Consider the following 15,396-nt stretch of genomic DNA (forward strand, 5'->3'; position numbering starts at 1 on the left):
GTAAGTGTTTGCTTTCTTTGGTTGAGCTGGGTTGATTTATGGAATAATTTCTTTGTATAATGGAATCACTTAAATAAACATGATTGTGGTTTCTTATTGACAAGTCCTTTTCCTTGTCAGGTTTAGTAGGATTAAATAACACAAGATGTTGCAGTTTCCATAATTCGGGTGAGAGTGCAGATCAGAGGGGAATTTTAGGACACGTCGCGCGTTGATTGCACCAAATCCGCCTACAGTGCCAAACTTCCGCTAGAGGTTTAAACGCTGTGCCCAACTTGAACTTGACCATGCTCACTCTAAAAAACATCCTCGGTTAAATACAACCCAAAGCTGGGTGAAATATGGACAAACCCATCTATTGGGTTGTTTTGACCCAGTTTTTAAAGTGTGACACTTGTCGACTCCACTTCAACTCCACTTTCCTATTTTATAAGTTTCAGAGGGCGATTTTGTATGTGGCCAGTGTTAGCAAAAACGTATAGTAATTTAATGCTCTAAGCAGAACTATTGCACAAAAAGTAGATTCTGTTAAAAAAAACACCTTCTACTACTCGTCTGCAGTGATCCAGTGGCCAACTACAGGACGCTTATCTTACTTAAAAGAGCCGGAAGTCAGAATAGTTGCAGTTTAGCAACCATTTATCATAATATGCTTTTTAATTTGAGAGGCAGCTCAAATTATTATGCGCGTGAAATTCATTTTAATTAATCATTTATTCAATTCATTTTAAGGATTCCACTGTCTTAAATGCAGCTCATAATGTTATGAACTTTGTATTTAAGGAATGCTTCGAATTTGTATTTAACTCAGATGTTAAATTTTGTGTTTTATTAATGTATTTGGATAAATAAAAGACGAATAGAATGAGTTTTAAGGAAGTGTCTATTTAAACAGCTGATCAAAAATGAGAGGGAGAGATAGCCTACCTTCAATTTGGGCTTCATTACTGACAACAGTATTAAAATGTGAGAGTATATATATATATATATATATATATATATATATATATATATATATATATTTCCCCATCAAAATTCACCTGGATTATTCATTAAGGGTTCTTATTTTCTGCATGCAAATTCTGATCTGAATCTGAATTTCTTCCAATGTCACTGTAGGCGATTTAGAACATTGCACAAATAAATACAGCATATATATTGTGAATTTTAAATATGTAGTGTTCACTTTATTCATAAATTAGATAAAATATTGCATTTGCTCTTTATGATTTTTGTGCATCAGTACCGTTGATTATTTCGTTTTAGGCATTCATCAATGGACCATAATTTGTACATGCGAGCAATAACTTGTAAAACTAAAGGCAACATCTTTAGATTTTCTTATCGAGGAAAGAAAAATCTGTCAGTGTACCATTATTTAACATTATTTTTGTTGTTTTAACTAAAAACTAATAATTAGTACACTGAAGATGTTTGGTGATTGAGCAATGCCCATTGCACTTTACAATGAAATGCACTTTACGTCTTTGATTCAGTGCATCGTGCATCTTCACCCAAATATTAAATTCAATTTAGGCTCTTATCAATCTGTAAATTTTCCCAGTACAGGTGATAATAAACACATGGCTTCATTATTCTTTGGGGTGGCTAAATGTTGTTTGTGGTTATTGTGATTTCGGAATATTTATTATAAATGATTATTTTAAAATATTAATTGCAGATGATACTGAGGCAAAAAGTTAACATTATTGTTAAAAAAATATAACATTAAAATATTTTAGTTTTCAACTAATCACCCTTTCGATGTTGTTGTCGAATACAACAAGAAATATCCTAAAACATGAGGGTACATTTCATTGTGATATAAGAAATGTGTTATTACTCTCCTATACTCTCAGTGTCTATCACACATTTATCTCATATTATGGTTATCCAATATATAGTGTCCATAAACCATAACACAATTATACGCAATGCGCACCACACAGTATTAAGTTAGTTTTCAAAAATTCTTGTTAAACCCCAATTTCAGTTCACACGTAAAGATTATTCGTTTTTAAAGATAATAATTTAACCCGTACTGTGTGGAACAACAACAAAAAAAATATTTTGGAAATTTAATTGGTAGTGAATGGCTATTCTTGCAGGCTCTTGTTGTTGAGGTTCAAACATCGTCCGATAAAAGACAATAGATGCGTTCACTTTAAATTTTGTCATCATTGCATTGCCATCACATTTTATTAATGCGAATTAATTGGCAGTGTGGAATAATCAGAAAATAAATGTACATAAAACAATTAAATTATGTCAATTTTGTCATTCATAATTTGATTGCACACCTTAGACTATTGTGTACAGGCTTATTTCTTATATCGTCTTCGAAAAAGCACATAGAAAGCGTTTCACATGCACGGAATTGTGTAGCCAGCAAACAGCTCATGTCCGAGGTAAAAAGTAGCTTTACACATCACAAAAGTAATTATATACATATATATTACAAAACTACTCGTGGCAGCGTTTTACTTCGAATTCACAGTGTTGTAATCAGCATTATTTAAATATATTGAATTGCATTTAACAACATTAATTCATAGTGTTATTGTTGTTATTGTTGGGAAAAAAAATCACAATTTCCATGCAACATAAGAACAAAAAGAGAATGTGTTGATTTTTTTATTTCTGCATTTGATCAGTCAGAAAACATGGCGCTCATACAAAACAATAGGCTACCATTTAGTTTTCAACATTCGTACCTAAAAACATGGTTTCCTTACAAAAAAAAAACAAAAACAGATGCATTCTAATCCATGTTCAAATGGTTAAAATACAAAATCGAAAGTAAAGAGAGTTAAATTGTATAATCATTCTTTACAGATTCACTTACATCGATGATACCAAGTGGCAGGCCATGTAAAGGCTTCTGTGACGTGTATCTCATTCACCAAAGATTTTTCACCATTCGACTCTTCTCTTCTGTAAGCTTTTAGGCTGGCTATCAAAGTCTGAATAGGCCAACAGGCATAGTGTCGCGGCCAGGCGGCAACTTTCAACTTGACCTTGGCCTGCAGACGCGTTGGCCCCGCACGTAAAATGCCCAGTCTTATACAGGGGTGTTCTCTGTCTCCACATCTTGTAAACAAAACGGAAACCGCCGCAGCAGGACTTCATGACACCTTCTTAAATTGGACCTTTTTCTTCAGCTGCCATCAGTTGCAACCAATTTTCTAAGTATCCTGAAAATAACCTGTCGATATCGTTGTTAACCGTTAAACCGTTGCTTCAGCACACTTGTATTGCATCATGCAATTCTTACAGTTGTGTTGAATGAATACAATAATGTTTAAGGATGTTTAGAAATTAGTCAAACATTTCGAGAGTAACTTTTTTTTTTTTGACGATGAACTTGCTAACACCTTTATTAAGCAGTTAACATGAGGCACAATGTGTGTGTAGCCTATTATTATTATTATTATCATCATCATTTTGATGTGTCGGTTGAAGTAATCTTTAAGTTGATTGAAGGGCCACCAAGGACTGCACAATAGCAGCAAAAAATAAAGGGAATGATATTAAATTAAAATTACGCAATGTTCGTTCTGTTTTAAATAACAAAACACTCATGCAACATTGGTTTTATAAATAAATGTAATAACGTGGATATAGAGATTACATTTCATGAAGGACCACAGCTGGAGGGCATTCGCCATTTCCCGTTTATATACTTACGCATCCCCTTCACCTTTTAGGGCATCTTGAAATAGATGAAATCCTTTGACATAGGTTGGACATATTGTCCTCTAACATCACTGCATTTGTGCTCGGTTTAATTGTTAGCACTTGAGCTGATTATCGTCCTCGTTTACATATCACATGACAAGTTTTGAGCCAATCCAGGCGTGATTCTGGTTATGCGCAGGGTGCGTCAGAGTCGTTTGGCTCTCGAGGAATCGACTATGTTCTCTTTTTCAGTCTCGGGGCTTCTCAAAAAAGAGCCATACGTCTCAATGTCCGACGGGCTATGACAACGTCACTGCTTCTCCGCCCGCGTTGGATTGACCCGGTCATGTTTCTCTATGATAACGGTGGCGGCTTGGACGACACCGGCAAGAATATGGAAGGGTTCACGGGAGGTAACTTCTCGCCAAGCCCGTGCAGGAATTTGATGGCTCACCCTGCCTCTCTTGCTCCCAGCGCTGCTTATCCGTCAAGCGACGTGGTTGCCGCTGGAGCGGGTGAGACTGGGAAGCAATGCAGCCCCTGTGCAGCCGTCCAGGGTTCAGCCAGCGCTTCAATTTCCTACGGATATTTCGGTGGCGGCGGATACTATCCTGGCCGAATGTCCCATCACCATGGGGGCGGTGGAGGTGTGAAGACATGCGCCCAGTCCCCCGCCTCTGCCTCACCTTACGGGGAAAAATACATAGATACGTCTTCTTCCACCGGCGAAGATTACACGTCCTCGCGCGCCAAAGAGTTTGCCTTCTACTCGAGCTACGCCTCGAGTCCGTATCAGCCAGTTCCCAGCTATCTGGACGTGCCCGTAGTCCAGGCTATGAGCGGGCCTGAGCCCCGGCATGAGTCCTTATTACCAATGGAGAGTTACCAACCGTGGGCTATCACAGCCGGTGGCTGGAACGGGCAGGTCTACTGCACCAAAGAGCAGCCACAGACGGGAAACGTCTGGAAATCGACATTACCAGGTAAGGCTTATGTCAGAATATGTAACAAACAAAAGAAAAGCCATAGTATTAATGCATTTCTTCTAGCTGTCAAACCAATATGATCATGTTGCGTGTATAACAAAACATCCTTAAACAAATTTGGATACTTTTATTCTAATTTGTATCTTCAGATGCAGGGTCTCACGGAGGGGCAGACGGTAGCTCTTTTCGCCGCGGGAGGAAGAAACGTGTTCCATACACCAAAGTGCAGCTGAAGGAGCTTGAAAGGGAGTATAACGCAAACAAGTTTATCACCAAGGACAAACGCAGGCGGATATCTGCTCAGACCAACCTGTCTGAACGACAGGTTACTATCTGGTTCCAGAACCGACGGGTCAAGGAGAAAAGGGTCGTCAACAAATTAAAAAGCAACAGTTAGCTTTCCTCTGTGTAAATGCATTTGAACAATTTTAAACAGCGATGGCCCACACGCACTCAAGGCTATGTAATTATAGACGTTTAACGAAGATTTGTTTTCCTTGGACTACCGCTTTGAAGTGACCACTTTGGATCGGACATGGTTGATGGTGACGCGGTGAGTCATTTCTGGGCTACACACGGTGTATGGCCATATTCCCAACTCAGGACAAAGACGGTCAAAAGATAAGTTTGATTGTTGGGATTATTTTCTGCTCACCAAATTATCTAGTGGAGAGACATACATTGGATATTGATACTGTAACTCTTTACAGTGTGGTACGACTTTTCTTTCATCGCATCCAGTGTCGATTAAAATTGAAATTATGCTTTACTTGGAGTCTCAAGTTCATGAAATTTCGTCTAATGCTGGCGTATATCAGGAATGGAGCCTGTATTTTATAAAGGCCATGTACAATCCGTGGTTATATTTGTGCCAAATAATGTACAATATAGACTTACTGTGTGTTTGTGTTAAAGAGTAGCCTACCTTAATTGTGTTTTGTCGTTGTGTTGAGCAAAATGCGTCCTAATAAACTATTCATTAGAAAAATATGGTGACGTAATTTATATTTTGTATTCAAACATCAAACCACGCGATAATATTAACCATTAATATGGCAGAAATACAAAACTTGAACGTGAATTGGATTTAACACGTTGACTAGCTCTTTGCAGGAGTTGGTACAAGCAAGTAGCCCAGCCTGATAAACCTTTTGGATGGTGTCCACAACTTTATGGACTGTAAAAGGTGCATGTAAAAGGTGTATGAATATACTTTTTTAAATTTTTTTGTCCATAGACTGAAACGAGAATTGATGCATTTGGAATTTCGCTCGAGTGCCTGCGAAAACTAGGCGACTGCGTACCTCAGCCGTATTATAGAGCAATTGCGCCATCTTCTGATGTGCATTTGTAAGTGAAGCGGCTGGCTTTGGTCATGTTGTTAATTAAATCGAATAAAGCTTGAAAATAAATAATTGGACATATTAAATCCCACACAATAATCTGTTACGTATCAGTGTATATATCATTCCCTTTCGTTTGCCTGTATTAAAATGTATTTTCCACAGATCGTATGTGTATTGATAATATAGGCTAATATAAAAACATGAAAGCAAAAATGAACTCAATAAAAATATATACAGAAAATAACCGAACACAAGAACAATATTGTTTTTTTTTTAACTATGTTATTAACAATAATGTTTTTGTTTTTACTATTTTGTTGTTGCGTCAGCTTGGATCTGTTTTAAATTGCTTGTCGATTATGACAATTAAGTGCTAGGTTCGTGAACAATTACATATTTTATTTTACATATAAAAAATTAAGTTGACGATTGTATTAATTAAACAAGAAACAAGGACTCAGATAAAAGTTCATTTAAGCCTCTTTCGTTTAACGAGATCCTACTGCAAAAAAAAAAAAAAAAAAAAAAAAAACTTCGCACAGCGCCATGTTTTACTCGAGCTTGGTGACTTATGACATAGTAGACAAAACGTGTGTGATTTAATTGACTTTAAGTAATCCTAGTTGTCGAGTTTTGTCATTGTTTATAGTCGTGCCATGGGTAATTTCAGCGTGTTACACTATTTGTAGTTTTGTTTGGCATAGGAGAAGCCACATTTACATGATCAGACATGTGTGTAATCTTGTATTTCTTTTGTATTTCTTTATTTTAGCTATCCTTAGCCAGAAGCTGTGGTTTGCCACAGTAAATTAAATGTTATGATAAACAAAATTTAACAGGGATGTTTTTTTTTATCAAGATGGAAATACAACGGTAACTCTAAGTTCTGCTGACTGCTCAAACTAAGCTTTATCACGGACACAATCAGCTATATCTATTGACTAATTATAAAATATTTAAATCGTTACAGTTATTTTTTCCCCCTTGTGAATTATTATCATGTAGGCATTTTACAACCTCCGTGGTCTGTTAATATAATTGCTTGTACGACTGTCACATATCTAATTTGTATTTGTAGAAGAGTTGTTTATTATTGTTATTCCATGTAAACAAATACATTTAGAAGGCTTTCTGGTTCTTTTTGTATCTCCACACCTATAATCATTTTCATATTAGATCTTAACATCTCGGATTATTCAAATTAAAATAATACAAAGACTTGACAATGGTAATGTGTTTAGGCATTCCACCTCACCATACAGTTTTCTGCGTCGGCTTGTGTGTAAGGTCTATTGTGTTGACGTAATGTCTCAAGCGCGCTCACGTTGTCTAGATAGAGTGAACGCACTTTAACAATTCAGGAGTCCTTTGCTCATTGGTAAATCTGGTTTCTGGCACCATCTAAAGAACAAAAATGGAACTGCATGTGCATCTCTTCCCCGGGGGAAATTAATTTCTCTTCGCATTTCGTTTTGCTTTGCTATCTAGATTTTGATGTTGTCGGTTAGCTTACGACCAGTCCGAATTCGACTATATTGTAGGTTACAAAGGACCTTTCACAACTAGAAGCACTGATTTGTTTAAATTATTTTTTATGATTTTTCTTTTTTTTATGTGATTTGATACAGAAGTACAGTTTTAAAATTTGACATGTTGTCTGTATTGACAGAAGAAGAAAAAAACTGCAAATAAAATTAGGCTAAATATTCAGTAATTCAAATAAATATATATACTATACAAACATGTATATACATTTGGGGATAATTTAAACAGACAATTGACGAAAGACGCTTCAATAAAAAAAAATGCTTTTCGTCCAGCTATTTTCATCTGAATGTTCCATGAGAGAATGTCTGAATGTGCTGTGAGACAGATTCGGGTTTTCTGAATGGCGCGGGTTTTCTCTCAGGTTTCATTCTGTGCGCCATTAGAAGGGGTTAAAGTGGTCGTCTAGACAATGAAAGCCAAGGCCACAGACAACATCTCGAGCGTATATCTGGTTTGGCCCTTTTATATGGAAAAATAAACAAATAAATAAATCGGATAATCGTTTCTTGACATTTTCTAAACCATGCGTTTGCTTTTTTAGCCCTGATGAAGGCCTGTTCGTCAAATGCGTTAGCACAATAAAGGTCCATTTGTATTCCTTGATTTTTCTGCTTTCCACAGTTATTGGTAATGTTGTGTTTAATAAGTATTTTTGCTTTTTTTCACAGACCATGTTGGCTTTGTGAAGTTGCATTAGAATAACCTCACAAAACCTAAAAATTAATTAGATATGCATCGTCTTTGTCAAATACAGATATGCATTTGTGTGCTCATTTATCATGTGCTCCTCCAAAACACTTCTAATTGTGTAAGATAAATGCAAAGAAATCTGTAGGTAACAACCCTTATGTTTAATCAGTATAAATCTCAAATTCAAACAGAAAAAAATGACCTAAAATGTAATTCATTTTGTAAAACATTTAATTGATTTTGTTTTAGTCAAAAAAGAACGTAGCTAAATAACCTAAATACGTTTGGCTATGCTTATAACTCTTTTAGTTTATATTATCTTAAACTCGAAAAACACCACATAAAAACACACTCTAAAAATATCATGATGTTGTATCAAATAGTTGTTTTTGCTTTAAATTTTGTAAACCAATAGTTTTAGCATTGAAATATTTTAGTCACGAATTTATTGCATTCTCAGTCAATCCCTAAATTGCCATGTACTTTCAAAATAAGTTTCTTAGACAATACATTTGGTAAAAGTAAAAATAAATAAAAGACTTCCAATAAGGCAGTAATTTTAAAAATTAAGCCTCAACTTCAAAAGATAACAGCAGTCCAGCAAACAATGTTACTACGTGAAATAAAGTCCGATGTTTTTTTTTTTTTTTTTTTTTTGGGCACACGTGGTCAATTGGTGTGGTATTTCTTCTTCTTTTTTTCTTTCTTGTTCTGTCCTCATAGGGCTTAACAAAGAAAACAGCTAAATTATTGGCGCCAATAAACATATTTATTTTATTATCATTGTTGTTGTTAATTACTCTGTATATTACACTGTTGTATTTAATCATCGTATTAAAAAAATGAAAGTGTAGGCCTCTTGTAATAGAAATTGTCGTCATAGCTGCACGTATTTCAACAAATTTAATATCATTTGTAATCTAACTTGTGACTGAAATGGTTGTCGATTAATTTCCAAACATGTCCAAACATGTTTAATAAAGTACAGGGTTCCAAACAAATAGCTTTAACTGTTCTGCATGAGCAAAAAATGTGTGACAGGCTTGATCCTGCGATCTTTGGCAGAGATTCTGATGGGCTTTCTTTAATACAACAGACATAGTTTAGTCGTATACCTAAAGTCATATTCACGTGGTGAATGGACATAGTTTCACATACAGTTTGACTTTCAAAACATGATTTTTGAACAAATAAAATATTATCTAGCTTCACACTAGTTATTCTTCTGCTATATTTACGGTTATTTAAAAACGGCATGTTGCTGTGAATGATATATTTATTTAGGCTACTATGGATATATAATATGTTGATGGGAGGTTTCTTTTTTATGCCAAGTGCCTGTTTTCCACTTGTCGCGTTAAATTGCTCTCTTTCATTCCTTTGTAAAGTTCCCTGATGTGAAAGCGAAGTTTGTGAAACTTCATCCGGGACATAGAGTGGCTTGCGTGGCGTTTGTTGTTTGTTCACTTTTTCAGACCTGCGCGGTGGGCGGTAGCCCCTTCCCCTCCCCCTCCCCGAACTTGAAGTCGACCGCACAGACTTGTCTCATTGGAGAAGGATTCAGGGACTCTGATTAAAGAGCAGGTCATATGGTGCTTTAAAGTGTCCTAATAATGTGTTGGAGTCGCTTAAAATAGTTTTAAATGCATCTAATATCATTGTCATTTTCTCGGAACATACATTTAATATTAGAATATTTCTTCTGTGCTTAAGGTCTGTAAACTCCTCCCTTCCAATCTACTCTTCTCAGATTGGTCACTGTGCAAAGTCTGTTGTGATTGGTGTTTCCATATACAATGAGTGTTAGGTAATGCCGGTAGGATAAGGCCTCATTGAAAACAATGCTATAAGCTTATACAAATGGCATCTTTATTATCAATTCCAACAGAGTCAGAGGATGATACGGATGCAATGCTCAACTGGAAGCTCCATTGCTAGCACAATGTGATCAGGGGTGCGTTTCCCAAAACCATAGTTGCTAACCAGTTAGCAACTTAGTTGGTTGGCAATGGGAAATTGCATTGCAACCAACAAAGTTGTTAACTTAGTAACTATGGTTTTGGAAAACGCACCCCAGGACAGTTTCTCATTTTGTATGTGGTAGGCTACTTTGCTGAAAGATGATGTGAAGACAACATGTAGGCTAATGAAAACAAAATATGCAGAACACAGGTCTTCTCCACCTGATATAAACACACTAACTTGCAGAAGTGTTTGTGGGCATGTCAGAGTGTTTGTAATTCGCGGCAGACTGGGATTATGCAAATGTATGTTACCTTGTGAGGTAAATAGGTTACAGGCAGAAGATTTGAAAATATGAATAGACTCTTTCTTTTGAGAGACAATATCTTTATCATGCACTTTTTTGATTAACAATTTTGCAGACTGTTTAGATTGAAAGATAGCTATACTCCAAGTATACTTACAATCTGCAGAAAATATGTCACGACCAATTCGTACGAATTTTACGAGTTTGCTATTCGTACAACCGCACTCTTACGATTTGTCTAGACCCCAGTGATGGGTTGGTTTAGTGGAGGGGTTAGAGGTAATTCGTACAAATTCATACGAATTATGCAACTCATAAAATACATAGGCTACGATTTAGCACAAATCGTTTGAATTTGTACAAATGAGGTCGTACAAATTCATACGAACTACCTCGTAAAATATGTAGGCCTAATTGGTGTGAGATCCGGCTGGTTGTGCTAGGTAGAACAATTAGGCCTTTACCTGCCTATTCCATGTTTAGGACCCACGGTCTTGGGGTCTAGGCCTACTCACGCACACTGGCCCGGTTGCAAGCGTGCCTTTCAAAGGTAAATTAAACAGTTTTCCATAGGAGCCTTCTTAAATAGCTGACAAGACAAAATAGCATAATCCTACACGTGATATAGCATACACATGAAAAATTCTGCATATAGTGCATATATTTTTGAATGTTTTGTTTTATAGGAAGTCTGGATACCCAAACACTCATTTTCTTAGTTTTGATGCCGTTTGATGGACCATATTGATCGCTCGCATTCCTTGTTAAGTCACAGACACTGTGTTCTTGACTTATAAACGTCTAAGAATTGATTATAGTATTCTGGCAAGACTTTGTATCATTATTATCATTTCATAACGTCTATTTGTCCGTTTAAAATGATATTTAAACATCCCAATCAATCTAACACAATCCAAATTATTAATGTTCAACAGAGTGTTTAATCTTGTATTCGCAAACGTATTAGAAATTCATTTGTAATTCAGTCTGAACCTCGTTGCCAAGTTTGGATCTGCCATTAATTAGCTTTCACTGTCAATATACAAATAGAACAAGTGTGCGAGGATCTGTCAATGTCTTTTCTGGATCACGTGACCATGGCCTCAGTTGGACTGGATAGAGATGGATTTCCACGTCATCTTACGTCTCAAAATTTCTGCCTCGCGGATACCCCTACAACTCCGGTAAGAGGCACGCGCACATGAGAGCTATGTCGTGGGCGTTGCGTGTAGGTCTTGCTAGCCCACACTAGAAACTGCGCGGGTACAATGATGGATTTTGACGAGAGAGTTTCTGTTGGGTCCAACATGTATCTGCCCAGCTGCACGTATTACGTTCCGGGGGCTGATTTCTCCACGTTGCCCTCGTTCATATCCCAAAGTTCGTCTTCTCGTCCCGTCACCTACTCTTACTCCTCTAACCTGCCTCAGGTACAGCATGTCAGGGAGGTTACATTTCGGGACTATGCTATTGACGCGTCTGGTAAATGGTCTCACCGGGGTCCGCTGGCTCAGTGTTATCCGTCGGAGGAGATAGTACACAGGGAGTGTTTACCAGCGGCAACGACAGTTGGTGAAATGTTCGCCAAGAATAATGCATCTGCGTATTATCACTCATCGAACTCGACCTCCACTACCAATTTCTACGGTAGTGTTGGAAGAAACGGGGTGCTTCCTCAAGCATTTGACCCCTTTTTTGACACCGCCTGCGGGGGCTCGGACAGTGTAGTGAACAGCGACTATGCAGCGAGGGATAAAATGCACTCAAGCAAACAGCCAACACCAGCGCCCGCACTGGAGCAAGAGTCCGAAGGAAAGGAGCGACAGGAGACCAGCAGCCCCGAGTCTTCTTCCGGAAACAACGAGGAAAAGACCAGCGGTGCTAGCGGTAAGTACGAGCTCAGCGAGACTGTCATGCGAGAAAGTTTGCAATCTTGCGCGCTCCTGTTAAATTTTTTATATGCTGTTTTATAACCGTATAAGGTTTATGGAGGGCCTGAGATTTCCCCAACAAAACCTAGGCTACTTATAAACAGAGAGAATCACGTGCTTGGAATTGAAATTGGCCATGAAAAGACTCAAAGCTGGCGCATTTTAACTTGAACTTTAAAATGTATTTAAGTGGCCGCAGTGATTTCACAGGATTGTTTGCAACAGTCAGAGAAACAAGCGTCTAGTATTTATCTGCTAATTACTGCATAGGCAAATTATATGCTAGTATATATATATTATTTTATTATTATTATTTTACAACCCTTTAGATAAAAAGGGTTAAAATTTGTAGATTGTAGTCTAGATATTGAGATGTATATCTTTGTATTTATTAACGTTAACAATCGCAATCATATAACTTAAATTTTCTATCTATCTATCTATCTATCTATCTATCTATCTATCTATCTATCTATCTATCTATCTATCTATCTATCTATCTATCTATCTATCCACACACACACACACACACACACACACACACACTGACTTCTTTAACGTATTTTTAGATTATCTTTCATAATATATTCCTATGACGATTATTTGTTAATTGGTCATTTTCTCTTAGGTGGACCCAGGGTTCGCAAGAAGAGATGTCCCTATACAAAATTTCAAATCCGGGAGCTCGAGAGGGAATTTTTCTTCAGCGTGTACATTAACAAAGAGAAACGAGTTCAGCTCTCAAGGATGCTTAACCTCACCGATCGCCAAGTGAAAATTTGGTTCCAGAACCGGCGGATGAAGGAAAAGAAACTAAACAGGGACCGATTACAGTACTACAGTACCAACCCACTGCTATAGGACAAGGAAATAACAGATAGAAATATACAACAGCTGCAGTAATAAGATCACACACGAGACCTTATACCGACTCTAAGTGGTTAACTTCAAGTTCGAGACAAGAAGGAACCTTTCACTAGAGTAAGCACATAGAGGACATTGGAATTCACAGTTTAAATACAGATTGTTTTGTGCTCGTATATAGATAAACGTGTACAATTCTGTGGCGAACAGAAATTATTTAATTAAGAGCTTGTGATAAACACTGAACATGGACTAGCCCACTCCGCTTGTGATTTGTGATGGACTACACGCGGAGATGGAGTACAACTGGCTGAAATATTAGGGTTTAAACAAGGAAAGGCTTTTGACAAGCCATTCGTATAGTGCGTGTCCATTTGTGTGGAGAAATGGAGCAATAATACGTTCTTCGTCGTCTCTCGGGAATGTAAATGACTCATTACAAACTGTGTAATGATTATATTCTGATCATCCAAAATGAAATGAACAGAAATGAAACAGACTGTGAGCTGGACTGAACGGAGCACATGCAATCTCGCTGAATCGCATCCCCAATCATAAACATTTCCGGACATTTCCATTAGGAATTGGTCATCTTTAAGAAGTGGACTCTTTCAGGCTTAAGAAATGAAATAACGTTTTCACGATGACCTTATTTGCTCATGTTCGAGTTTGCAACGCTATGATTGTCCTGGGATAAAAATGGTTTGGTTTATTGTAATCCAGAAAATCATCTTTATGGCATATACGTCCTAAATTAAATAATCAAAGGGTTATAACATATGTTTGTAGAACATCGTTTTCATTTCAAATATATTATGCATGAGCGTACACATGCGCATTATGTGCATTTATGAACAGCAATGTATTTTTATTTTATTTATTTTTTTAAGGACTCTCTCGGACCATGAGCTGAAGCAGTTGTTACCTGACAATTTTACCGTCACAGTGGTTACAGTATTTGCAGTTATTATCTGAATGTTTATGACCTTGATCGTAGTGTTCATATATGACAGTCTAAGCGCATAAACAAAGACGGAGGAAGAGTAAGAAGAAGAGAGAGAAAGAAAGTAGAAGAGAAGGGGAGAGAAAGACAGAGCTTTATGGTTGCTTGCTGTGTTGCGACTTGGCCTGGCTGGTGCATCCTTTGAGGCGCTGAGGAATATCCGCCTCATTACGGGGACATCCTCCTTGTTGCTTCAGCAACACGACCATAAAAGCTGTCTGTGTCTGGAGTTTTTGGGCAATTGCAGTGTGGTGCCATAAACCGTCTGAGAACCAAGGTTATTAGCCACGATTGCAAGGGGACAGAGGCAAAGAGATTTTGAGGAGCGACTTTCAGGAGCGTTCTTTTTCTTTCTGACTGTTGTGTTACCTTCACACTAAAATATGTTTCCCTTTCCTCTGTTTATATATATATATATATATATATATATATATATATATATATATATATATATATATATATATATACACATACATGAGCGGAAGCATAAATGGGTTTGTCCATATTTTACCAAGCATTTTTTTAGAGTACTATGTAAATGGAGAAAAGCTAATATATATATATATATATATATATATATATATATAATATTATTATTATTATTTTAGTTTTTTCTCAATTATATACAATAATATGAATTAAAGCAGGTTCAAATGTCCAATGGCACTAGTGTGATCAATGTCATGGTCGTGGATCTTCGATTGAAAAGGCGGGACTCAAATCTTTAAAACGTTGTTTTGAGGCAACATCACAACATCAAAAGCAATGATTTTATAAATCACACACACATACACAGACCCACAAATGTGCTATGTATAAGGTCGATTAAGAGTCCAACTGGTTCGTTGAAGTCCCTGCAGGTGTTCGACTGAACTGCCTTAATTTCACACAGTCACTAAAACATTCCAAAATTTTAACCGTTTGGAACAGAACACGTATTAATCGACCAATGTCCATATTAAATTAAATATGACCGTGTGAAATATGATGGTATGGCAATCTTTTATCCCTGAATCAAAGAGTTAATGGCAAATGAACTATGCTCCATAGATTAAGAAATCCATAAAGTATTGCCTATACC

At 36.9% G+C, this 15,396-nt stretch overlaps 2 protein-coding genes across 2 annotated transcripts; both read left to right on the forward strand.

The window, feature by feature from the left end:
• Positions 1–3,846: 3,846 nt before the first annotated feature.
• Positions 3,847–5,947, forward strand: LOC113062273 (homeobox protein Hox-A13a-like). Its single transcript, XM_026232007.1, has 2 exons — positions 3,847–4,661; positions 4,814–5,947. The coding sequence occupies exons 1-2, from the start codon at positions 3,980–3,982 to the stop codon at positions 5,059–5,061; spliced, it is 930 nt and encodes a 309-aa protein (XP_026087792.1). The 5' UTR covers positions 3,847–3,979; the 3' UTR covers positions 5,062–5,947.
• Positions 5,948–11,198: 5,251 nt separating this feature from the next.
• LOC113062274 (homeobox protein Hox-A11a-like) lies at positions 11,199–14,092 on the forward strand. Its single transcript, XM_026232010.1, has 2 exons — positions 11,199–12,404; positions 13,077–14,092. The coding sequence occupies exons 1-2, from the start codon at positions 11,786–11,788 to the stop codon at positions 13,307–13,309; spliced, it is 852 nt and encodes a 283-aa protein (XP_026087795.1). The 5' UTR covers positions 11,199–11,785; the 3' UTR covers positions 13,310–14,092.
• The last annotated feature ends 1,304 nt before the right edge of the window (positions 14,093–15,396 follow it).

The sequence above is a fragment of the Carassius auratus genome, chromosome 44 (assembly GCF_003368295.1).
Source record: "Carassius auratus strain Wakin chromosome 44, ASM336829v1, whole genome shotgun sequence".
NCBI lineage: Eukaryota > Metazoa > Chordata > Actinopteri > Cypriniformes > Cyprinidae > Carassius > Carassius auratus.